Source organism: Sphaeramia orbicularis, chromosome 2 (assembly GCF_902148855.1).
Source record: "Sphaeramia orbicularis chromosome 2, fSphaOr1.1, whole genome shotgun sequence".
Classification (NCBI taxonomy): Eukaryota; Metazoa; Chordata; class Actinopteri; order Kurtiformes; family Apogonidae; genus Sphaeramia; species Sphaeramia orbicularis.
In genome coordinates this window covers 10,895,967-10,922,188 of record NC_043958.1, presented here as the reverse complement: position 1 = coordinate 10,922,188, position 26,222 = coordinate 10,895,967, and the positions used below count along the sequence as shown (strand labels likewise).

The 26,222-nt window shown below is 38.0% G+C and overlaps 1 protein-coding gene across 2 annotated transcripts in view; it reads right to left on the bottom strand.

Annotated features, from left to right (window-relative positions):
- The window catches only part of pard3ba (par-3 family cell polarity regulator beta a), a 351,893-nt gene that overhangs the window by 167,482 nt on the left and 158,189 nt on the right, over positions 1 to 26,222 (bottom strand). For both annotated transcript variants that reach the window (XM_030155442.1, XM_030155450.1), the window contains 4 exons: positions 21,120 to 21,243; positions 18,456 to 18,603; positions 15,742 to 15,833; positions 4,698 to 4,742 (listed from right to left, as the gene is read on the bottom strand). In XM_030155442.1, the coding sequence (XP_030011302.1) occupies positions 4,698 to 4,742; positions 15,742 to 15,833; positions 18,456 to 18,603; positions 21,120 to 21,243 (409 nt within the window). The remainder of the gene's footprint in view (positions 1 to 4,697; positions 4,743 to 15,741; positions 15,834 to 18,455; positions 18,604 to 21,119; positions 21,244 to 26,222) is intronic.

Below are 26,222 nucleotides of genomic sequence, written 5' to 3'. Positions count from 1 at the left end.
AAAAACGTGATTTTCACAAAAAAAAATCCAAAACAGAGGGTAAAATTATACTAAATGATGATAAATAACTCAAGAAAGGTTAAATGTAGAGAAAAATTCAACAACATTCAACATTGATTCACCAGTAAAACCCATGGAGTTTGATTAATAACAGTGGGTGGAGACACTTGGTTTATGTTCAGCTGATGGTATATTTTGCTTAAAAAGTCTGTTTTTTTCTGTAGTTTTCTGTTTTGACATAAAAACCTTTCAATTTACTCTGAGCTTTTATGAACAACATTAAATGAAATATGAGAAATACCTGATTTTCACTGAAAAATCCAGAATGCAGCGGGTAAAATCATAATAAAAGATGGTAAATCACTTAAGAAAGGTTAAATGTAGAGAAGAATTTAACAACATTTAACACTGATTCACCAGTAAAACCCACAGAGTTTGATTTTTTTTTAAAATCACTTTTTCTTCCGTTTTCTCAGTTTTTTATATAATAACACTCAACTTAGCTTCTCTGCTAAATCTGGTGTATGCACCTTGTTCTTTGTAACTAACGCCAATACACACTGTCCTGTACCTAAATAAATAACAACAAATAAATACAAAATACTTTAATCTTTAATCAGTCATCCTTCTCCTGTAAGAGTATCAAACTATGGATCTCACTGCCATTAGAAATACATTTCATCTCAGAGTTTAAAATGTTCACCCCCAGAACCAAAACCTGGTTAAAGACAAAACACAACTGATCTCATCTGTAAATATTGTGTATATTGTGTGGAAGAGTCAGTGAGTGAGTGAGTGAGTGAGTGAGTGAGTGAGTGAGTGAGTGCCTCATATCATATAAACGCAACACTGGATTTTTGAATTGTATAGTATGATTGTTTTAAATGATGTATTTTTTTTATATTGTACTGCGATGTTGTGGAAGAGCCCAACCGGGGACTGGAGTTAAGAATTAGCACCAGGTATAAACTCTATATGTATCACATCAGCTGCAACTATGTCTGACTGCATTGTCCCTGTCAAATAAATCAATCAAATAAATAATCTGAGCTTTTATGGATGTCTACATAATCAGTTAATCAAATATAGGAAAATACCTGATTCTCATTCAAGAGTGCAAAATACAGAGGATAACATTTGGATAAATGGTGAGAAATCGCTTAAAAAAAAAGTAAAAAATAGAGAAAAAAATTATTTGGGAACTGCCACAAAAATAGCCCTGGGTCTTTATAGGTTAAGGGTTAAGCTAAAGCAGAGAACACCACAAACAAACCCATAAGGTGCATGATGGCTGAGAGGCAGGATTGCAGTAGAAACCTCTCTCAGTTTTTTTATGAGTGTGTGTGTGTGTGTGTCAGTGAGTGTGTGTGTTTGCTGGATGCGTTCCCAGGTGTGTTGTAAGAGGGTAGCCTGCTGCCAGGGGAGATGTTAGACTCTGAGGGAGAGAAATGGAGGGATGAATGAAGGGATATATGTCCATTACTCCTCTGGCTGCCAATGATGAAGAGTGCGCACACACACACACACACACACACACACGCGCACACACACACACGCGCACACACACACATATATATATATATATATATATATATATATATATATATATATATATATATATATATATATAAGGGCTGTTAGATGCTGCTTTGGGGTTGACTTAGTAGACGAAACTCAGAGGAGCATGTTCACCATAATCACATAAAGTTGGAACAGATACAGAGCTGCAGAGGACGGTGAGAGAAGAGAAAGGACTGTAGACAACAGAGAGAGAGAGAGAGGGGGAAAAAAAGGATCAGCCTGTTGAAAGGAAGAGAATGAAAGCGATTGTAAAGAAAAAGAATCGGATGCACAAGACGAGGAGGGAGAAGAAAGAGAGATGAAGGTTTGGAGAGGGTACAAAAATGAGGATGAGCTTGGTGACAAAGAGTAGGAGACACAGAGAGAGAGAATAATCAAGAGAGAAGCGATTGAAAGAGCAAAAGTGTTAGCGAAGATGAAAGCGAGAAAAAAAAAAAAAAGGTCTACTGCAGCCAGAGAGTCCTAAGACTGGAGAATCATGAGAAAAGAGAGAGAGTGGGACAGCTTTAGTACGTGACAGAGATAAAGATGCAGCAAAAGGAAAAGAGAGAGAGAAGCGCTCCTCGCGGCGGTTCTAGCCAGAGAGAAAAAGGGTTTTAGCCAGATTAAAGAAGCCAGGCAGGCCTCTTAAGACCATCCGCCTAATGAAATATGTCAAAGCCCATAAAGAAACACTGAGGCCATTTAGGATGGGGTGGTGGGCCGAGGGGAGGGAGGGTTAGTGCAGGAAGCCTGGCAAATACGTCGAGTCAGCAAAAAATGAAAACCACGCAAAAGCCCTGTCAATATGCATTAGCTAAGACGTCAGCAGGAGAGGGGATAAAAAAAAAAAAAAAAAAAGAGGAAGGAAGGAATGCAGCTGCAGAGAAATGGATCACTTTATTTATCATGGACCGTAAGGCTTATGGGTGCTGATCAGAAATGCCAGGGAAATCATAGTGGGGTAGAATGGGGAGGGGTAGGAGTATGAGGGGGGGTGGGGGTGGGGGGTGGAGAGCCACTTGTGGGAATGCTGAGTGTGAGGGATTTGAGGTCAGAAACGGAGCTCGGCACCATTTGTATTCCAGCTGCAACAGGCTTACTTGACTGCTGCAGGTGGATTTAAGAGACCAGTGTGTGTGTGTGTGTGTGTGTGTGTGTGTGTGTGTGTGTGTGTGTGTGTGTGTGTGTGTAACAGAGACATAGAGAAGGAAAGGAAGCCAGATTGCCTCTGAATTCACAACTAAAATGCCTGTCATGTCTCTTTTCTTACACACCCCTTGTTGCCTTTTTCCAGTTTCTGTTGCTGCTAAATGAGATGCCTGCTTGCCCCCACCATTAATAACCAAGCATCGAACCTGGGGGGGGGGGGGGGGGGGGGGGGGGGGGCCAGAACTTTTTCTACTGATGCCCCAACCCTCTGGAACTCCCTCCCACCTATCATCAGATACTGCTCCAACCTCAAATAAAATTTCTTCTTCTTCTTCTGTATCTACATTGTTGAACTCCACCATCAAAAGTCATGATCACTGCAGCCAGATTACAGATGGTCAGCTGAGCATGCACGCTCTGTGAGCAACAATCGCTTTTATACTCATGATGAAACCACCCACGACAACCACAGTTGTCCAGCTATTGAGAAATGAACCACTGTTATCAGCTCTGTAATACAGAAATCAACACTCAAACTGGTTTGTACACACACACTACTTTAACAGTCAGGTAGTCTGTTTGGTTCAGCTTTTCTGCAGGATTCAACATGTTCAACTTGAGCTTTTAAGACTTTTGAAGACTGTTAAAGATTTAGCTTTTAACATTGAATTGGTTACACTGGACCCAGACCAAAAGATGTTCCAGATTTCAAACTTTACCAAATTTGAGTCACTGATACAGAAAAATTAAGTCAAAAGCGCTAGTTGCTTGTAGTTTCTAAGATACAGTCTTGGGCCAAAACATGAAATTTTGAGAATTAATAAAGAGAATGGGTTTTAGTCAAAAGGAATGTCTGTCTCACAGCTACCAGATCTACCTCAAAACAGTGTCTGCACATTAATACATTCACTTTTCAGGTTCTTTCTAGTGGAACATTTTATACATTGTATAAATGTACATAAACCAACATATGTTTTAATAACACATCATATATACTGAAAATATGAGCTAACCAGCACTTTTGTCATTGATTATTATTCTTACTCCATCACTTGAAACTGGAATTTGACCCCCTAAACATGCCCAAAAACTCACAAAATTTGGCATGCTTGTCAGGTCTGGCAAAAATTTTTATAAAATGTCAAAATGAACCCCATAGGTGCCAAAATGTGCTCTCTAGCGTCACCTATGTGAAAAAAAACATAATGGCCCTAGTGGCCAATAGGAATATCGTAGAAACATGAAACCAATGCCAACATTTTTCTTTGATGAAGCACTACAAATGATACACTGACACCCATGAGCTAACTCCGATTTCCAATTAATCTCATTAAAATACGTAACATTTAGCACATTTAATCTCTGAGGCAGATAATTTCAAAAAAATTGTAGACCAGTGTTATTAAACACTTCAGCTCAGTAGATGCTTTTGTTCATCAGTGGCTGTTTGGATGGACTGTCTGTGTGTTCATACAGATAAAATTCATTCTCCTACTGTAATGTGCAATTGAAATATACATTTATTTCATAGCAGACACTAAAGCTGCCAAAAAGGTTCTGTAGAGTATTTGTACAAGCTTTAGTTTGAGCAGTGTGTCAGTAATAAGAGAGAAAAGCCCCTCAAAATAAAACAAGGCGGAACAAAGTGTGAAGAAATCACTGAAAAGGAAGCCATTGTAATGCAATACAGCTGCTGTCAGCCGGGTGAGGATTGAACACTGTGGGCCTCCTGACCTGGACGGCTATAAAGCAGCGAGAGCTCAGACACTAAGTGCTCCACAACTCAACTTTGTCAGCCAGAAGAGGAGAACAGAGGGAGCAACAAGAAAATGCTTGAAAATAGATAAGAAAGAATGAGAGAAAATGAGAATCGTCAGATGGAAGGTTAATTCGTTTCTGCACAGAGATAGGCTTTACTCTTGAATGAAAAACAAAGACAGAAAAGCTGTGTTTCAGAGTTTGTGTGTTTTGTTTCCATTACTCACCGCTGCCTTGGCCGACCAGTGATGCAATGTTGCTTTCGTCGGCCACTATAGAACAGAAAAACACACAGAATTACACCTCATATGAGTGGCTGCTACACATTTTGGGCATGAAAAGCAAAAACAAAAAAAAAACAGAAACAAAACATCGTTCTAGCTCCGTGTGCTGCTTGTAAATGGTTATACTGGGTTTTTGGCGGTGATGGAACATAAATGACTCCCTGCAGAAGTGTTACAGGAGGCAAGGCGAGTGTCAAAATGAGACAGACGGAGAGGAAATGAAACAAGAAGAAATATAAGAAAAGCAGAGGAAAGAGGGATATTGAGACTGTGAGAGAAATCAGAACAGATAGAGGAGAGACAATGAGAGAAATAATAACAGGAGAAAGAAGAAAACAAGAGCAAAAACCCCCACCTTCCACCATCTAATCTAACTAAACAGGATTGCGGCCGTCCAGCTGCAGCCGCCACCAGCAATGCACCATGGGATACAATAATAGGTTTTCATTACGTTGCGATTTCTCTTAAATAATCCTTTTCATTTTTCATGAGGTCAATTTTCCTAGCAGACATATGGGTGAGGGAGACTGAAAAAAGTGATAAACAGCGGGTGAAGAAGAAATTACAGATGTGAGCAGGGTGAAAGGGGGTGTAGCAAAAAAACAGAGGCTGAGAAACCCAATAAGTGAGAAAAAAGCTGAAATCAAAAGAGATTGTTTCATAAAATGAAGTGGAGACATGACTGTAGCAACAAAAAAACAAAAAACAAGAAGAAATACCTTTCTTGTGCACACGTGGCTGATAATATAAAAATTAAATACTTTAAAAGTCGGAGGGTGGGGTGGGGGTGTATGTGTGGGGGGGTGGACTATTCCAGTCGACGTGACCCTGCAAGATAATGAAAAGCTTCTTTTTCTGGGGAGGAAAGATAAAAGTCTGCATGGCCAGCAGCCAAGTTTGTCTCCTGCCAGAGTGGAAGGCTAAAAAAAAAAAAAAAAGTACAACCCTTCTTTAAACCTCCTGTCAGTTTTCTTATATACGCATTCAATTACTGGGTAATGCATATGGCTTTCCGCATACTGTCAGTGTATTTACACAAACCTGCAGATGCATGCTAAGTCGGTTTAATGCTATGTGTATGGCATATCTGGGGGGTGATGTAAGGACAAAGACAGAGCGAACGAGCAAAAACTGAAACAGAGAGATTGTGGCACTGAGCTTAAAGTCTGTGTAAAGGAAAATGCAGAGATTTGTCTCCCAATACATTATATGTGTTAGAAAAAAAAAGCTGATGAAAATGTGTGGGAAAAACTCATCTGTGTACAGCCTCCAGACTATAATGCTGTCCAGTAGTCCAGGATTTTCTCCAAAACTAGAAAGCACATTAACAACAGTGATCCTTTCAGTCGATCATAACTCCATAATGCCAGTGTTAATACAAATTGCTAACTTACATCAATGGAAGTTAAAATTACCGTAGTGGTATTTGATACTTGAGAAACTGCACCTGTTATGAATGCAGACAGGCCTCTAGTAGGAAGCAGATGCTGAGATTGGAAAAAAAAAAAAAAGAAAAAAAAAAGAGTATTTTGAAGGGTTTAAAGGGGTTAAATGGGATATTTGTACTTTTTAAATATCAAAAAATTACCTAAAATTATCATTAAAATTTTCAGAGTAAGTGCTATGAAGGAATGGTAATGATGGCAGTGTGTTGGATTGACAGGCGGGGGGATTGATGTGACCACTAGAGGGAGAAGTGAGTCACTCTCCCAAGGTCAGATCCAATGTTCCTTTGATACAGCTGCGCAATATATCGTTTGAGCATTGTCATCGCAATGTACGTGTGCGCAATAGTCACATCACAGGTCCTGCAATGTAGGAGGGAAATGAACTCACCATGTTCTCATCTGATTTCAGCCTGGGTACCTGACACACACTGTGCACAGCAATCCACCAATCACAATAGTTCTTAATCAGTTTGCCGAAGCAGACCACACCCCTGCACATGGAGCGAGTCGCTGGTAACGACATTGAAAAATGAGCAACGAACAAGAGAAAATCACCAAAAATGAAGACTTGGGCTGAATCCCAATTCACCCCTTTACCCCTACCCCTCAGCTTTGCTCATACACCTGAAGTGGTAGTGCTGTCCCGATTCGTGATTAGATGGAGGGGAAGGGCTAAGGCGGAGGGCTGGATAGCCTTCCAAACAGAGATTTTCCAGGACCACACTCCAAATGGAGTGGTAGGAGAAATTTCCCATAATTCTGTTCAAATCATTGGCAAGATGGAGGTAAACACAGCCAAAAAGTGCAGCAGTGTGATGAAAGAAACACACAAATGTACGGATTTTCTGTGGAAACAACTTAATCATTTGATCGATTGTTTAATGCCGTTTCAATGTGTTATAGATCACATTTCTGTGGTTTATAGTTGATAGCTGCAAAAGTTGACCAAATCACATGGAGCAGAGATGGTTACAGCTGCTGACGGCATGGAGAATACTTTCGGAAACAAAGTTTTCGCATCTGTTTATAGTGGCATCAATGATTGTTGATGACGTAACAGGTCATGAAGGGTCGTCCCATTTCATAGGAGAATGTTTCAACCCCGAATCCTTGGAGCTCCGTTTCAAGGGGTAATGTCAAGTGCAAAGGCAAAGGGGTAGGGCTAAAGGGGAGGGCTAAGGGGTGAAGTGGGACTGGGCCTTGGTGCCAAAAAGAAAAGCAACGTCAGCTATCTGGAATTATATCGGCTACAAGAAGGATGATGTTGAAACGCATGTTCTGTGTTGACAGTGTCTTGCACCTGTCAACACAACAAGAGGAAACACAACTAATTTGTTTGAGCATTTATATTGGCACCACACAGCTATCATATCCTCCTGAGTATTTTTTCATATCGCAATATATATATATATATATATATATATATATATATATATATATATATATATATATATATATATATATATATATATCGTAATAGCAGTTTTTTCCAATATCGTGCAGCCCTAACCCTGTCACACACCTGAGATGTGGTCCTGGAAAAGAGGTCAGACAGCAGGGGGCATAAACCCTCCCTGCTGTCTGACCAATCCTCCTGAGCAGCCTATAAGACACGTCACAGCAACATCATGTGACGCTCCTGACGAAGGCTACAGGAAGTAGCTGAAACTATTAAAGCAGGTAAACAAACAACTACCCCTGTCTGATAAATGAAGTACCTACAACAGCTACAGTGCTTAGCTTCTGTGCCAGTGCTCCGGTCTGCTTCTTCACCTTCAGCCGACACAGCTCTGGCATTCAAGAGCAGAGAATACTGCTTATTTTTTCAGTATTAATGCAGTTCAGTTCAGTTCATTTTACTCACAAATACCGTACAAAGTCGGTGTTATAAATACAAAGGAAATTTGTGAAATGGGACACCGTGAGAGCGTTAAAAGTAGAGGCCCAGACGCTAAGTAAAATACACATTTACACATCAAGGCAAGACGACAAAGACGGACTGAAATCCTTAGAGTAAAGGTAAGGATTTTCCTCAAACTAAACCTCAAACCTACTCCTAAAGCCTTCAGATAAACCAGTCAGATACACCAGGACCGCAAGTAGAAAAAACACATTTGATTAAAATGTCAGTTTTAAAAGTCCTTATAGTCACTAATATTTATGATTCAACATATTTCAGACTACTGCTGCCTTATGTTGTTTTTCCAAACTTTTTATGTTATTTTTTATAGTTTTTCAAAGCCATTCAACAACTGAGAGCCTCTTCTAACCACACTACAGATTCCCCTTTAACCCATAAGGACCCAGTGTGGCATTTGTTGTAGTTCACAAATGAATTTTTCTCCACATTTAACCATCCTTCAAGCGCTTTATCACCTTTTATTGTAATACTATCTTCTGTATTTGTGTTATTTTCTGTGAAAATCAGGTATTTTCCAATATTTAATTTACTAAACATGTAGATGTTCATAAAAGCTCAGAGTAAAGTTGAGGATTATTATGTCAAAACAGAGAAAACTGAAGAATGAGTGACTTTTTAAGCAAAATCTATCACTAACTGAACATAAACACAGTGTCTCCATCCACTGTCACTGATCCAATTCCATGGGTTTTACTGAGGAATCAATGTTGTAGAAGATGACGGTGTTTCCACACTTACGATGTAGCTTCTGAACATTCAAAAGGGTCATATCTGGTGACCATGAAAAGCAGATAAACTCGATTTTACACCAATTATTTACATGTATTGATAGGATTAGTGGATCAACAGGTATTAAACATTTTATATCAGTAGATGATTTTGGTAGGTGGTGGATGTTTGGGTCTTTATGGGTTAAAGCCTGGCGTGTCATCGCTGACACACTCTGCACATATGCATTTTGGATGGCTGTAACTCTTTCACTGTTTGTGCAATTGGAAAAATTCCAACGGTTTCTGAAATCTAAGACGATGCACTTTCTAGGCTTTATTGGATGATTACGGTATTTTCACTCACACCTGTACTAGACGCTGGAGAAGAGGCTGTTTTAGCGGGATTATAACATGCAGTAAATTGTAAATGACTGCTAGATTTGGAAAGTTCTAAGTGCTCTCAAAAAATGGGCAAAAGGACTCACTCATAGCATATTTTCAAACCATAGACCATTTTAGGCTTAGGTTTTAAAGGGTTAAATTGACATTTCTTAACCCTCTTCATGATGCTTTTTCTGGTCTTCTACTGCAGATGTGTGAAGGAAAGGTAACATAATACATTTTAAATCACTAAAATGTCCTATTTTTGTACAGATAAACATATTTTTTCCGATATAATGCTATACCAAAACTGCAGAATGAACACGTGCCCTAAAGTCAATTCATCCATTTTCTTATCCTTGTCGGCGTTTATCCTCAAGAACCTAAACTGGGTCTTTAGATGGCAAAGAAAGAGAAATGTGAGGAGGTAGTAAAGCAAGAAACACAATGTGGAGAGATGTCGGGAGGTTATGTGCGATGGAGACTGAGCGAGGGGAAAAAGAATACAGTGAGAAAGAATGGGAGAAGTGTGGAGAGACGCGATGAGACAGACAGAGTGAAGAACTGAGAGCGAGTCTGGAGATAATGAGACAGAGGCGGAGGCAGTCGGCCCAGCAGCCTGTGAGAATGAACTGCCGGAGACGTTTTCACAGGTTTTCAAACTCAGATTTGACCTCCGACCTCTGCAAGTAGAAAGGAACCCCTGCTGGGTTTTGGAGACTGTACAACATCGTCACCATTGTACATTTCAGTAAGTCACAGCATTGGTATGAGCTCAAATACCGCTGTTACTTCGATCTACATGTCATACAACTCCCATATTTAATGAGGCTCCTTTACTGTGTCTGCTTTCTTAAGATTCTCATTTTCTTTAGAGTCACTGCACAAAATTACTCCCTAAAACACTGCCACATTTTCCAAAAACATAGTAATTTAAAACTAGACGTCAAAGTAAAACTAAGCACTAAAGTTTCAGTGCACTTTATACATTTAAAGCCAATCCATACAGGGCATTTTCCAAAGTGGAGCACAGCTTTTTAGACTGATAAATGCATTTTCATATCTTGTGGCATGCATTAGTCTCCATTATTGCTAGCGCAGTTCCAAAAATCTACTTTCAGAGACTCCCCTGCTTTTTGATGACAGGAAATTATGCACCCACTGATATAAGTAAATCCATGGCTAAAAAATACCATTGGAGGTACCATAATCTAATTACAATTGTCTATGGTGCAGCAAAGAAAGGCATTACAGATCCAAAATGCAATAATCACATTAAGTTACTAATCATTATGACACTCACCTTAAATAGGTTCAAATAACTGCAAAATAATACCTTTTCATGCATGCTTGCACAATTAAAGTCTGATTTGAGTTTGTACAACAGAAAGTGATATTATGAATTGCGTAAATATACATGCCACTTTTAATTGGCGTGTTATCTGTACGCATTATAAGCTTTCCGCATGTATGTTCACACTGCGTCAAATACCACGCGATTAGCGGCTAGGGTTAGGGTGATCGTTATGGATAAGTAAACTGGAGACCTTGGTGTAAATTGACACGCGATCAAATGGCGTTGAATAACACATGAAAGGATGAAAATGCGTACGTATAACACGCCACATGCCATAAGAATTGGCGTGACATGCAACGCAATTTCATGAAATCAGTCTGAAATCGCAGTGCGGTCTACAACTTTTTGAGTGATGTAGATACGCACAAATTAACAAGAATTTGATAGTAAAGTGCAAATTGTGCCCAGCATCTGTCTAATAACACATCAATTAGTAATTCAAGTGACCTAAAATCTTACTGATTGAACAATAGATGTTAAAGATGAAAAGATCAGTTTTCAGAGCAACTTTGTGAAAGCAGGGCACTTTCATATTTTTTGGGACTGTGCTAATTTGTACCCTACTGGTCATTGGTGATAAAGGAAATCAACAATATCATAGGAATGGACTTAGCATTTGATTGTATTGTGAATTACATGGGTAGGCTACCACACAAGATGAGGAAATCTGACCGACATCTTTTGTTAATATTATTACACTGGGAAAAAAAATTAAATCTTTCCAAGTGTTTTTTTTTTTTTTTTAATTTCTAGTCAAAATATCTCATCACACTTAAAATAAGACGTAATCACCTAAAGAGTAACTTTTCAGTTATTTAAGAACTTATTTTTAGACAATAGATCTTGAAAATCTTATTTCAAGAAATCTTAACCAAGATCATTTTCACTTGGTTCCATTTTGCTTGAATTAAGCAAAAAAAAAAAATCTTGAATTAAACATAAAAAAAATCTGCCAATGGAACAAGTGAAAATTATCTTGGTAAGATTTTTTGAAATAAGTTTTTCAAGATCTATTGTCCAAAAATAAGTTCTTATATCTCACTGAAAAGTTACTTTTTAGGTGATTATATCTTATTTTAAGTGTGATGAGATATTTTGACTAGAAATGAGAAAAATACATTTGGTAACGTTTTGATTTTTGTAGTGTAGCTGGGGCAAAAAAAAGCCATAATTTAAAAATGGATGTGCGAAGATTCCCTGCAACACTTCTGGACTGGACACATATTGTGAGTGAAATTTATGACATGGAAAGGCTGACCTTCTCATTAAGACTCACTACTGAAAAATATTTTTTTAAAAATGTTGGGAAAAATGGGATGTTTATGTTAATCCAAGAAATCCTTGAACCTCTATAATTTAACTTATATATGTTTATTTGGATTTTTTGCCTAATTTGTCTTGAACCTGTCTGTACTTTATTTGTCTAAAGGTTGAATCTAGATGTTCTAACTGTTGTGATTTGTTTTTCGTTTATTCGTTTGTTCTGTATACTTTAAAATTTGCATATAAAAATAAAGTATCAAAAAATGCATAGCAACTATTGACTTGGTAATTTATACAGACGAGTTCAATGTTTGGTAAGCATCAAGTGGCCATCAGTGGTATTACACTTTAAGATATTTCAATTTGGAGACGTGTAATAAAATGCATATAAAATAAAATAGCATGTTTTCTCAACAGATTTAATCATTAATTTTAGATTTCTGAAACTGTCTGACCAGCATCTTTATATGTAGGACGGTTCATGTGCAAAATGGAGGTTTCGTTCAGTATAAAATGTCATTTTCCTCGTGTGAACACCAGATTAGGTGTGCACACATTTCCCTTTGCTATTGGCGTTGTTTATACAAAGCACAACCATTCAGAGATGCTTTAATATCCAAAGCAGTTTAGTGAGACTCTTGTTTGGGGGCTCTATTATTCATCATCTCACTGCAAATATAATAAATATGTGAAGATTTCTTTATGTGTGTGAAGCTCTGAGTCAACAGACTATTTGCCGAGGCATCCAGGGTCAATAAAAGGAGCTGGCCCCGTCCTGTCAAGTGGTGTTTCATAAACGCCGACCTGCTCTGCAACGCCGCTAAACCTCAGGTACGTGCGACCGCCAAAACTGACATGTGGGAAACTCTCCCGAGGAAAAAGAAAGAAATGCATTTGGCTCTTTAAATACAAATTGTCTGGACGGGGTCAGCACCTGAGGTCGTGTATGTGCTCAGAGCGGCTGCCATCTTTACACATGTACACCCGGGCGCTCCCACGTGTACACACACACGCTTCTGCTAACAACCATGTTTCTGCTCAGAGCACTTTGTAGAGGGATGGGATGAATAGAAGCGGAGAGACAACACAAAAACAGATTGAAATGGAGGACGGCCAGAGATGGAGATGGAAACCACAGAGGGGAGAGATGGCATTGTGTGTATTGGAGTGGGTCCTCAGTGGGATAGAGCAAAGAGGAGTGTGTGTTTGTATGTGCAGACCACCCTTGTCCATAATGAAAGCCAATCAGCCTGGGTGGCACAGGCGTGTGCTGCAGGAAGAAAGCCAATCCACTGAACCTAATGAACCAGGATTGGAAATCAGAGAGGAAGCGCAACCAAGGAGACATAGCTGAGAGAGCCCGAGCAATGAACTCATGGGCTCTTTTCAGACAGAAAGTGCTGAAAAGAAAAAAGAGAAGCAAACAAAGGCGAAAAGAAAGTAGTAAGGGGGGAAAGAAAGATGAGGAAGAGCAACAGTAGTGACCTTATCTGAGCCAGCAGCCAGGGATAACAACACGATCGAAGAAAAATATCAAAAAAAAAAGAAGTGAAAGATAAAGAAAGATGAAAAGACTGGAGAGACAGAAGGAGGAAAAACAGAAGAGGAGGGAAGGAAAGGGTCAGCCGGGGTTAATACGAGGAAATAAGCCCCTTTCGCTCTCGCCCTCCGCGTACACAGCAAGCCATGAGATTGGAAACCTCACGCTTTTTATTCGCGCACAAATAGAAAGGACACACAGACACACGTACACAAACATCAGACGGCGAGTTGATGCAGTCTGCTGGAAAACCCCTGGGTTTATGAGTTCACGGGGTCAAATCCCTCCAGGCCAGGGATAATGGGAGAAGGCGACATCTCACAACAAAGAAATGCACTGATAAGAGGCATGTGATCACCGTTTGGAGTGTGTGTGTGTGTGTGTGTGTGTGTGTGTGTGTGTGTGTGTGTGTGTGTGTGTGTGTGTGTGTGTGCGTGTGTGTGTGTGTGTGTGTGTGTGTGTGTGGAGGTTGGGTCTGTGATTGGAGCGATGCATTACAGACAACAATGCTGGTTGTACGTTGTTGCACTAATAAATGTTTCCGATTGTCAGCTAGAGACGGCAAAACAACAGCAGGGTTTTGTCGAACAGAGACAACAAGTGTTTCTGCAGGATTTTTGCTTCAAGGCAGGAGAATCTATTCAGAATCAGGACATGTATTTGGACTGGTTAGACTCACAGGCTAAAAATAAAAATAGAAATAAAAAAATAAAATTAAAACCAAAAATAAAACTAAATTTAAAAAAATTCATTAAAATAAAAATAAAAAATTGTTTCACAGTGCAGTTGAGGTGATCTTTTGTTAGCATAACATTTCTTTCAACATTTTTATTCTTCTTACATACGAGTTAAGATAATCTGCATTTTTTTTCATTAATCCACAAACATATTAAAGGTTGAAATAAAGAGCAATGACTGATTAACTGGACATTTTCTAAACTGTCAGTATTGATAAAACTTGGCTCCAGTAGTTGCTGACAGAAAATGTTAGTCTTCTCATCTGGAACCGCTGAATTTAAGGAAAAATCATTTCTAAAATGTGCATAAAGTCAATGATGCATTCATGTTTTGTCTTAGATTACGTAAATTATCAAGACGATCATTTCATGTGAGTTGCAGAAGCACTAAAACTACTTACAAACCAAGTTTCACATTGACTTGAACACATCAACACAAGGCATCTATGGTAATAAATTTAACCGTCTTTGTTAGTTGTGGGATAATAGGAAGGTTTTCACACACTTTTTGGGACTCCCATAAAAAAAATTTAAAAAAAAATCTCTGAAAAACAAACAATACATGCTTATTAGAAGTCATAAAATTATACTTTAAACTTTCTTAACCTGGTCCTCCTCATCTAATTTGTGCTAATTTTCAGTTATTTACCATATTATGTTTAAAAGCTTAAAACGGAAGAACCACTAAGCTGAAACTAATTAATGACATCTAATTTGAAAGGCAATAACCTCTAGTTTTGGAAAATGTATGTGGCGGAAATACAACATCAACAACATCAGGTGAAATTTAGCTGAAACTGTTTTTTTTTCCCCTCATTTTTGAATTGGAATGTAATTAATCATGGAATGGACCAGTAATGTGACCTCAGGAAGGAAGTCCCATGAGTTTTGTTCGCTATTCAGATAATTAATTCACTAATTATGTTTTAGTGCTCAGGAATACTGAAAAATAAGAATCTCAGCTTTCTAATAAGGTATAGGATGTATATATTGACCAAAGTTTTACTGTATAAATTTTAATGTATTTAACCCAAAATGGCCACTGGACCACCGGTGTTATTTTCTAGGTAGATGTAAAAATTGTTCATTGTTTGGGTAGTTATTATAAGTTAATAGAGGTACAGTCAAAGTGATGTAAATGTGTACATATGCATTTACAAAAAGCCCATTTTGACATCCATTTACCATATGCTTACATTTCAATGTCTTATCATGTACTGTTACTTACCTGTATTTTCTTTGGTTAGTGTCATATTGTTTATGTTAATTTGAGATCATTTTTGAGTTTTGGCATCACCTGTTATGTTGAGCTCTCCTTCTTTATGGTGCAAATGAACAGAGAAATATGGAGAAAATATGGTAAATATAACTGTAGGTTTGCAGCTGTGGGTCAACACATATTTAGGATGATTGTCTCCTGTTATAAAAGAGCCTCTTTGTGTTGCCTGTTTTAATAAATGCACAAAAAATACAATAATTGTTGCCGCTATTACACAAATGTGGTCGAACAGATGGTGAAACAATGTGGAAAAACACACAAAATTCCCTTGATTTATTCCAAACCCCCCCACTGATGTAAACCCTGATCAGTTCCCTTCATGTCTACGGAGCAATGTGTGCCTCCTCTTACCCAGATCCATGCTCTTAGACGCTCTGTTGCGAGGTGTGTTGTCGTAGAAATTGGCCAGTTGTGCGTCTGTGCGAGGTGGCTTCTGAAACTCACTGCAAAACACAACAGTCGCAATTACCCAGTATCAATTGATCTGTCAATGAATCAATACTGTTGAGGGAGTGCACCTAACAGAAAAACAACAGACAGACTAGGAGCACTTTGTTGGTTGCATCACCCAAACAAGTTGGAGCAAATGAAATTTAACATTCACAAATGCACACAGACTGCACATCATTTGATTTCCTCCACTCCAGATGGCATGATTCAGTGAAACAATAGCGTACTGTATCTGTATTAAACTTACAGGAAGGAGTGTGTTGATGCCAGATTCAGACCGCATGAGGCAAACAGACTCGCATAAACATATTCACACACAATACAATCACTGTCAGAGCGCAGGTTTTTGCAGAGGTTTGTTACTTTTATTTTAGCGAGAGATGCTTTTGTTTGATGAAACTCCGTACCGCTGATCTGGTCTTCGATATGTAATCAGATTTCAAGACAAAACTGAATGTGGATGTGGATGACAAACCAAAGGGGTATTTTTTCCACAAAACCACCTGACAAGATTAACAATAAAAGCCAATGATTCTGAAGGAGCCACATATTTAGTCTGTCGATCTGGCCAAGCAACAGACACACTGGAGCGTACAATCCCCGTGACTTGATAGCATCTTTTCTTGATGCTGCATTTTGTGCTGAACAACGGAATGAAAACACTGATGAAGAACAAAAAACTCCACATTATTAACATCTTTTTTTTTTTTTTTGTTGCACAATTGGATTGCCACCATGCATCACTTAAATAGGGGTTTTAATAATAATAGATTAGATTTCTATAGCGCTTTTTAAGGCACCCAGAGCACTTTACATTATTGATCCATTATTCATTCACTCTCACATTCTCACTCTGGTAAACTATGTTTGCAGCTGACAGAAGCGGGGCTGCCAATTCACGCCAAACGGTCCCTCCGACCACCACCAAACATTCATACAAGGTGGGTGAAGTGTCTTGCTTAAGAACACAACAGCACAAGACTTGGACAGAGCAGGATTCGAAGCACCAATCGGAGCGGCCATGGCTCAGATGGTAGAGTGGGTCGTCCAATAACTGAAGGGTTGGCGGTTCGAATCCTGCTCTGTCCATGTGCTGTTGTGTCCTTGGGCAAGACACTTCACCCCCCTTGCCTCCAGTGCTGCTACTCACACTGGTGTATGAATGTGTATGAATGTTTAGTGGTGGTCGGGGGGTCCATAGGCGCAGATTGGCAGCCACGCTTCCATTAGCTGTGGCTACAGATGTAGTTTACCACCACCAGAGGGAGAATGTGAGAGCGAATGAATAATGGATCCTTTGTATGTGCTTTGAGTATCCGTTCATAGAAAAGCACTCTATAAATCTAATCCATTATTATTATTATTATTATTATTATTATTGTTACCAACCCTTCGCTTCTTGAACGACCCGCTCTACCTTCTGAGCCACGGCCGCCCATCATTCATTCGCAGTCATTAATGACCAAATGACCACACCCCATATGCTCCCCCCATCCCTAAGTGGACTCATCAGTGTTTTGACCCTGGTCCTCAATCTGACATATAGTTAGAGATAGGAATCGAGAACCGGTTCTTTTTGAGAACCGGTACCCAGTAGCTCAATTCCTTGGAATCGTTTGCCTGCCAGCTTAACGATTCTACTTATCGATTCCGCCTTCATTGCACATGTGTGATGACGACACTACGCTGCATTGTTTTGGTTTAGAACCTAACCAACATGGCGTCGAGGCAGAAATGCTCCAAAATATGGCTGTATTTCACGCGAAAAGATGACACCAGGGTCACTTGTAACACTTGCAAAGCTTCCATTTCTTCAAAGGGGGGGGAGTCCCACCAGGAATGTCACATGTTTGATATGCTACTACCGAATCTTGCTTAATTCAATTCAATTTTGCTAAATTCTAGCAAAAAAATCTGCCAGTGGAACAAGTGAAAATTATCTTGGTAAGATTTTTTTAAATAAGATTTTCAAGATCTATTGTCTAAAAATAAGTTCTTATATCTCACTGAAAAGTTACTCTTTAAGTGATTGTGTCTTATTTTAAGTGTGATGAGATATTTTGACTAGAAATGAGAAAAATACACTTATTGAGATTTGGATTTTTTTTCCTAGTGTATGAATATGAAATGACTCAGACTGAAGCAAAAAAACATCACAATCCATTGTTTTTATTGTGTTACATATTTGCATATACTGTATAAAGTAGCTTTTTAATAAGTGAAAGTGAATACAAACTAATACAGTGGTTTTGTAATGAGCTCATCTAAATACAGTATATCCATAATGAACTTCATCTGGATTTACACATCCATTGTTTTCTGTGTGGGCAGTGCCGCAGCATGACTATTATAGCTCTTTCACTGTATTTTCCTCTGTTATTCTATCACTATAATTACTAATGCATAATGCAAATAGACGATTGCAATTAGACCTTATAGTCTAAATAATGTGTATGTACGTGGTAATATTTAGTGTAATGACTCTTCTTTATCTCATAACACAGCGGCCCATATTAAGAGTGCCATTAGAATATAATAACTCGGGCCCTGTGTGTAGTTTCAGAGAGTGCTGATGGTGCAGTGTGCAGTGTGAGTGTGTGTTGCGGAGGGGGTACCTGTGGTGTGGGGGTGTAAGCGCTAAGTCTCTACTCATTTCCTCCACAGAGCCTGGGGACGGCGGCGGGGGGAAGCCATCCTCTAATTCCTCGTCGTTGTTGCCGTAGTGACCGTAGCTGCCGTTGGCGGCCACGGCGGGGTGCAGAGCTGAAGGAGGGATGCGAACAACAAAACAGCTTATTTTTGTTTATCGGGGTGGAATCGAAGCCTTTGTTGTCTAATTTTAACATGTTTCTGATCTCCGTGGAGCTTCGGCTTTGTTTAGCAACACAACACAAAGCTGTAAAGTCAAACTCAGACTGAAAACTTTGATATGCAACTAATTAATTTGCACAAACTGTTTATTACCTACACTTATCAGTTGTGACAAGGACAAGACAATGTATATATTGTATTTCACCCATAAAGACCCAGTACTACTGCTGTGTCAGTTCCCAAATTATTTTTTTTTTCTATATGTAACCTTTCTAAAGTGATTTATTACCATTTATTATATCATCCTTTGTATTTTGTGCTTTTTCAGTGCAAAGCAGGTATTTTTCTTTATTTAATGTACTGATAATGTAGATTTTCATAAAAGCTCAGGTTAAAGATGAGGGCTATTTTATCAGAAACGGAAAAAACTGAAGAAAGTGACTTTTTTAGATAAAATCTATCAATAACTGAACACAAATCCAGTGTCTCCATCCACTGTCATTGATCCAACCTCATGGGTTTTACTGGTGAATCAATGCTGTAGAAGATGACGGTGTTTCCATGGTAACTACAGAGCCTCTGAACATCCAAATGGGTCATATCTGATGACCCCGAAAAGATGACAAACTGTATTTTACCTGCATTATTTCAACGTATTGATAGGATTAATGGTTCAGAAGTTATTAGACATTTTAGATTAGCACATGATTTTGGTTGGCAGTAGCTGTTTGGGTCTTTATGTGGTAACTCACTGCAAAAATCTAAATCTTAGCAAGTGTATTTTTCTCATTTCTAGTCAAAATATCTCATCACACTCAAAAATAAGACATAATCACCAGAATAGTAACTTTTCAGTGAGGTGTAAGAACTTATTTGTAGACAATAGATCTTGAAAGTCTTATTTCAAGAAATCTTACCAAGATAATTTACATTTGTTCCATTGGCAGATTTGTTTGATTGAACTAAGCACAAAAAAAACTTGAATTAAGCAAAAAAAAATCTTGAACTTCGCAAAAAAAAATCTTGAATTAAGCAAAAAAAATCTTGAACCAAACAAAAAAATCTTAAATTGAGCAAAAAAAAAAAATCTTGAACTACACCAAAAAAATCTTGATCTAAGCAAAAAAAAAATCTTGAAGCAAAAAAAAAGTAATTACACAAAAAATATATATGTATCTTGAACTAAGCAAAAAAATATGTTGAACTAAGCAAAAAAAATCTCGAACTAAGGAAAAAAACTTGAACTAAGCAAAAAAATTTAATTACCGTAAGCAAAAAATATATATGTATCTTGAACTAAGCAAAAAAATATCTTGAACTAACCAAAAAATCTTAAACTAACCAAAAAAATCTTGAATTAAGCAAAAAAAATCTGCAAATGAAACAAGTGAAAATTATCTTGGTAAGATTAAGTTCTTATATCTCACTGAAAAGTTACTCTTTAGGTGATTATGTCTCATTTTAAGTGTGATGAGATATTTTGACTACAAATAAGAAAAATACACTTGATAAGATTTAATTTTTTGCAGTGCTCAGACACAATGTAACCTAGCATGTCCATCATTTAGGGGTCAATAGCGTCAATATGGAGCTGAACAAGGTCAAACACTGACACACAAAGCCCCTTCACATGCAGAATAAACATCCCATAAACACAATGCTTATTCACATAATTTCCACAAAACCCTCTTTTCAGCGTCCTCGCATCTCTTTCAACATTTGCATAAACTGGAAACCCTGAGACACGGTAGCGTTTCCTTACAGTAAAGCTTTTGTGTTGCATCCATCTCCCCCTCCCCTTTAAAAAAAATGACTGTAACTGTATCATTACAGCTTGAGCTTGATGGAGAGCTGACAGAGTCTCAGAGAAAAAAAAAGCGTCCCTGCATCCCAGGGGGTGAAGGAGGGAGGGGAGGTGAAGACGAGAGATAAAGAATGAATTTAAAACAGTTTGTTAGTCGTCTTTTTCTTTTTTCTTTTAAACACAACAGTGCATTACCCTGCATGCAAATCTGGCCCACTTAGAAGCCATTTCATCAGCGTAATGATTCCAAGGTCAGATCTTTTGCGCATGAAAAGCGAGCCTCGCGTTCGGAAAAACATAGTTAATGACTTCCCTTTCTCCGGCTATAAATATGCAGGGGTGAAAATGAAAAGCGATATTAAGACAGAGCTTTAGCGAGATGGGATGATTTTGTATTGTGGTGCTATAAGATGCTTGGTGATGTACTCATGACCCAAAAAAAAAAAAAAAAAAGTGTCAGAAGCCTTGGCACTATGTCAAGCTCTGCAGGGTTCACAAACACATACACACATATATGCACTACACGTATACACTGACAAACAAACTGTGTGTACACACTCAGCCGCAGATAACACACAAGTACACAAACACTACTGTTGACTATCTGACAGTTCAAATGGACAAATATTGTTGGATTTGTAGGAGTGTGTGGAAGCCTGCTCACCACTTCCAGAGCTGCTGTAGTTGTTGTTGTTCGTCATCGGTGGAGTGTGATTTGCATCGTTCCGTGGGATGTCGACGTTTGGGGGCCTGGAGAGTCCTGAGGGTCCATGGTAGCCTTGTGGATTCTGTGCACAAAGATGAACAAGACAGTTAAACAGAAGAAGTTATTACTGACCCTGGGGTTTCAATCAGCATGTGAGTGACTATTTTTGGTAATTTCCACATACATTACAAGACAGTAACAGTTACAGTTCCAGTGAATACAATGAGGCAACAATCTCAGATCCAATGTGGTCTACAGAGTCTGTAAGGTCCACCTCTGCATGAACAGCAAGTGTATCTGCTTTGTTAGGTACCATGAAGTAAAGGTACTAATGTAAGGAATGATGTTCAAAGGGAGAATGTGGATGTGGACAAGTGGATAAGTACTTACAGTCGTGGAAAACATTATTAGACCACCCTTGTTTTCTTCAATTTCTTGTTTATTTTAATGCCTGGTACAACTAAAGGTACATTTGTTTGGACAAATATAATGCTAACAACAAAAATAGCTCATAACAGTTTAATTTCAGAGCTGATATCTATCCATTTTCCATGTTTTCTTGATAATAACCAAAATCACTTCAGTTCTTCCATCAATATCTATGGCATTGTACTGACAAAAACAGTGCTTTTAGGCATTCCATGTTTTCTTTTCTGTCTGTTTCAGTCACATGATACACACAGGAGTTGGTACTTGATTGCATAACCATTGTTTGTGATGACTTTGGTGGTCTAATAATTTTTTTCCGCGACTGTATGTTGATGTAATGCTCTAAAAGTGATGTTCTTTTCACCTTACACCCGTTTTTCTTGTATTTTTAAATATATACTTATTGGATTTTTTTTAAATTTTTTTATTTATTTATCAATAACTGAACAGAAAACCAAGCAGCTCCATCCACTGTCATTAATCCAACTCCTTGGGTTTTACTGGTGAATCAATGTTGTAGAAAATGACAGTGTTTCCACGGTAACTACGGAGCCTCTGAACGTCCAAATGGGTCATATCTGATGACCATGAAAACACCAATTATTTACATGCAAAATAAGGATCTGAATCTTAAACAGTGAGGGGCTACTTTTGTCACATAGATGTAGTTTGGCTTGGAAAAGTCTAACAGGAAGCAGAAAACAGCACAACAATCTCCTTTGCACTGACTCCTTGTGGAATGTTAAAGTGTTTTTTTACGATTGTGTTTTTACTACTGTTTGTTTTAAGTTTGTGGATACTGCTGGAACCTGTAAATTTCCCCATGGGATGAATAAAGCATCTATCTATCTGTCTGTCTGTCTATCTGTCTGTCTGTCTGTCTGTCTGTCTGTCTGTCTATCTATCTATCTATCTATCTATCTATCTATCTAAAAAAAGACTTATTTATATTTAATACATTATATTTTGTTGCCTGCTTAACTGTAGACTTGCATAAAGGAAAAAAAATAATATTAAAATGTGAAGTTCTGGTGATCTCACACAGCTTTAGGCACAGAAAAGTGTAATAGTGAATACTGCCACCACTGAACAGTTTTTATTATAATCTTCCATCATCAGTGCTACATGGACAAATCAACTTTACTGACTAGAAACCAAACAAAATGAGTATTATTTTACTAGATCACTGTGAGGTCTGACTTAAAATATATGCTAATGTACTCAAATAAGGCAAACAGAAGCACAGGCTTCCTCTGTTCTAAGTCTCTTTTGATTTATCACTGTGCTCAGAAGTTAAAATGCAGTAAAAGGTCACAAAGGTGATCAAATCCTGCATAAACATACCTGTGACGCATGGGTTTAATAGTCATTTTGCACTTTCATTCTTCTGTGGTTACATTTCTGTTAAAATATTCAAGTCAAAGTTCCCTAATTAGTTTTTTTTTTAGTATTTTTAAACATGCTGTGGTTGTCCTCAGGTGTTTTACTGGTAGAAAATATTTCCAGAATATAGTGTGCCGTAATACAGTAATGATATATATGATGAATTCAAATTGAAAGTGAGGTTCAACTAGAAGATTCAATTATTTATTACTTCAATTTGATAATAAAAATGGAAATACACTGGAAAAAATCTAAATCTTACCAAGCGTATTTTTCTCATTTCAAGTCAAAATATCTCATCACACTTAAAATAAGACATAATCACCTGAGATATAAGAACTTATTTTTAGGCAACAGATCTTGAAAATCTTATTTCAAGAAATCTTAAGTTGAAGCAAAAAAAAAATTCTTGAATTAAGCAAAAAAAAATGTAACTAAGCAAAAAAAAAAAAAAAAAAAGTAACTAAGCAAAAAAAAATCTTGAATTAGACAAAAAAATTAAACTAAGCAAAAAAAATTTTTTTGAACTAAGCAAAAACTCTTGAATTAAGCAAAAAACTTTTGAATTAAGCAAAAAAAAATCTTGAACTAGGCAACAAAAATCTTGAATTAAGCAAAAAAAATCTGCCAATGGAACAGTGAAAATTATCATGGTAAGATTTCTTGAAATAAGATTTTCAAGATCCATTGTCAAAATATAAGTCCATGTATCTCACTGAAAAGTTACTCTTGAGGTGGCTGTCTTATTTTACGTGTGATGAGATATTTTGACTAGAAATGAGAAAAATACACTTGGTAAGACTTAGATTTTTGCAGTGTATAAGATGAATTTTTGAGGTTAATTCATAAAAGTAGCAGCTTCTTTCAATTAACAAGACACTTATTTTTTGTACAGTTGAACTAATATATGGACTAGTTCCACTGATCATCTTGTAACAGATATGATATTCAGGGGGAAGTGGAAAAGGCGGTACATATCTGTAAATCATTTTAATGTGCCTTTGGCGATGCTTCAGAAAACTGGATTCACCTCTCTGGAACTGCACAAAAAAAAAAAAAAAAAAAAAAAAAAAAAAAAAGATGTTGATTCTGTTCATGTGCACAACCGAAAACACTATAATTAAGATAATCCTGAGAGCAGTGACAGGCATGTTATCGAACACTACAAAGGACTCCCGCCCCAGATGGAGATGGGCACTGGCAGGGCTGATGGGAATTGGTGCTGGTGGAGGATGAAAGACACCCTTTTCTGGTCAAAGAGATGGAGCTACAGCTGTCACATACACACATCGGGTAAAAACACACACACACATATACACACACACACACACCTACGCAAGCCTACTTCTACAGAGTTTATGAAATAATGTACAATAATGAAAGGTGTTCGCGGTATCTTTGTTGCATCAAAGCCGCGGGTAGGGTGTATTCACAAAGTCATGCGATCCCTGGGGTATCATTAGCACCCACCGTACATCTTCATATGTCACCGCTTCACAGCTGTCAATCACTTTGAGCTGGTATGCGTGGCTCGTGTGTTTGCACATGAAGTTCTGACAGTTTCTCTGTATGTGCTGCACACGTCATCAACTTCTCATCATAAAAACCGCCTCCCTCCCTCCATCCATCCATCCATCCATCCAACCATCCATCCTTCCATTTCCACACCGTGATGGCTTTGCCGGAGGCTTTTGAAGCTGGCAGACAGACAGGCAGTCAGATATCTTAATCCCACAACAATAAGTAAACAGTGGGGGATCTATCTATGCAGCCAGTCCCAACCTACAGCTGCACACAATAGGCTTCTGAAAGGCTTAGTTAGCCTAGGGTGTCACCCCCTCACCCACATATCACTCACCCGGGATGAAGAGCTCGGAAGGAGAAAACAAAGAAAACAAACAGTTTTTAATTAGAAAGTCTATTTATAACACTTTTAGATCAGTCATCTTCAGTCATTTACTGTTTGATTGCTCCATTACTTTATGTTGCCGTTCTAGGATGCGCTAACCTGAAAGCTAACAATTATTGCGTTCTCTTAAAGGGGGCATATTTTGCTAAACCCACTTTTATTAGTCTTTGGTACATTTATGACTGTATTTGGGGACCTATGGAGAGACATTTGTTTCTTTATCAATCAGTCAAAAAGAATACAGGGTGGGGAAGCAAAATTTACGATATTTTGAGGCAGGGATTGAAAGACAGTGTATGACCAATTAATTTATTGAAAGTCATGAGAATTTATTTGCCACAAGAAAATTGACATAATAGAAAATGTTTTAATTCTATGTGTCCTCCTTCTTTCTCAATAACTGCCTTCACACGCTTCCTGAAACTTGCTCAAGTGTTCCTCAAATATTCAGGTGACAACTTCTCCCATTCTTCTTTAATAGTATCTTCCAGACTTTCTCGTAATAGTTTTGCTCATAGTCATTCTCTTCTTTCCATTATAAACAGTCTTTATGGACACTCCAACTATTTTTGAAATCTCCTTTGGTGTGACGAGTGCATTCAGCAAATCACACACTCTTTGACGTTTGCTTTCCTGATTACTCATATGGGCAAAAGTTTCTGAAAAGGTATGAATAATAGTGTTAGGTATGATTATGACATCAATATATGTTTGGTTTCAAAACAACTGATGTAGTGCCTGCTGAGAAAAAACAACTAAATGTTCATTGTACATTTTGCTTCCCCACCCTATAGATTTGCAACCAAAAAAAGAGATTTGAGAGCAAAAGACAGTAAGTGGCAATAAAAAAAAATTAAAAAAAATTTGCTTATAAATTAGTCCGCTTTGCTTGCGAGTTCTAAAGTTTTGCTGGCGTATTAAACTGCACTTAATGGGCAGGGCCTACGCTGATGGATAAAAGTTTCTATTGGTGGGTTTGACCTGGCTCCAGCACCGGCTCTAGCTTCCTTGTTAAACCCACTTCTCTGTTGTGTTATGTTACTGGGAGGTACAGTGGTGAGCAAAAATATTAGAACACTTGTCAAATCTTAAGAAACTAGTGGTTTATTTGTTCCCAGAGCCTGAATTTCACTTTTTCGCCATTGCAAAAGGTAAAGGCAAAGGTATTGAGAATATTTCACCTACGAATTTATAAGTCCAGTCTTTTTTTTTTTTTTACATTTTACTCTAATATTTAGTGTGGCCCCCCTTGGCAACAATCTAAGGAAACTCTACGGAAACTCTCTGGAATGAGCTTCTGAAAGCGTGGAATGACATTGGGGTTGAAACTCTCAGGAAAT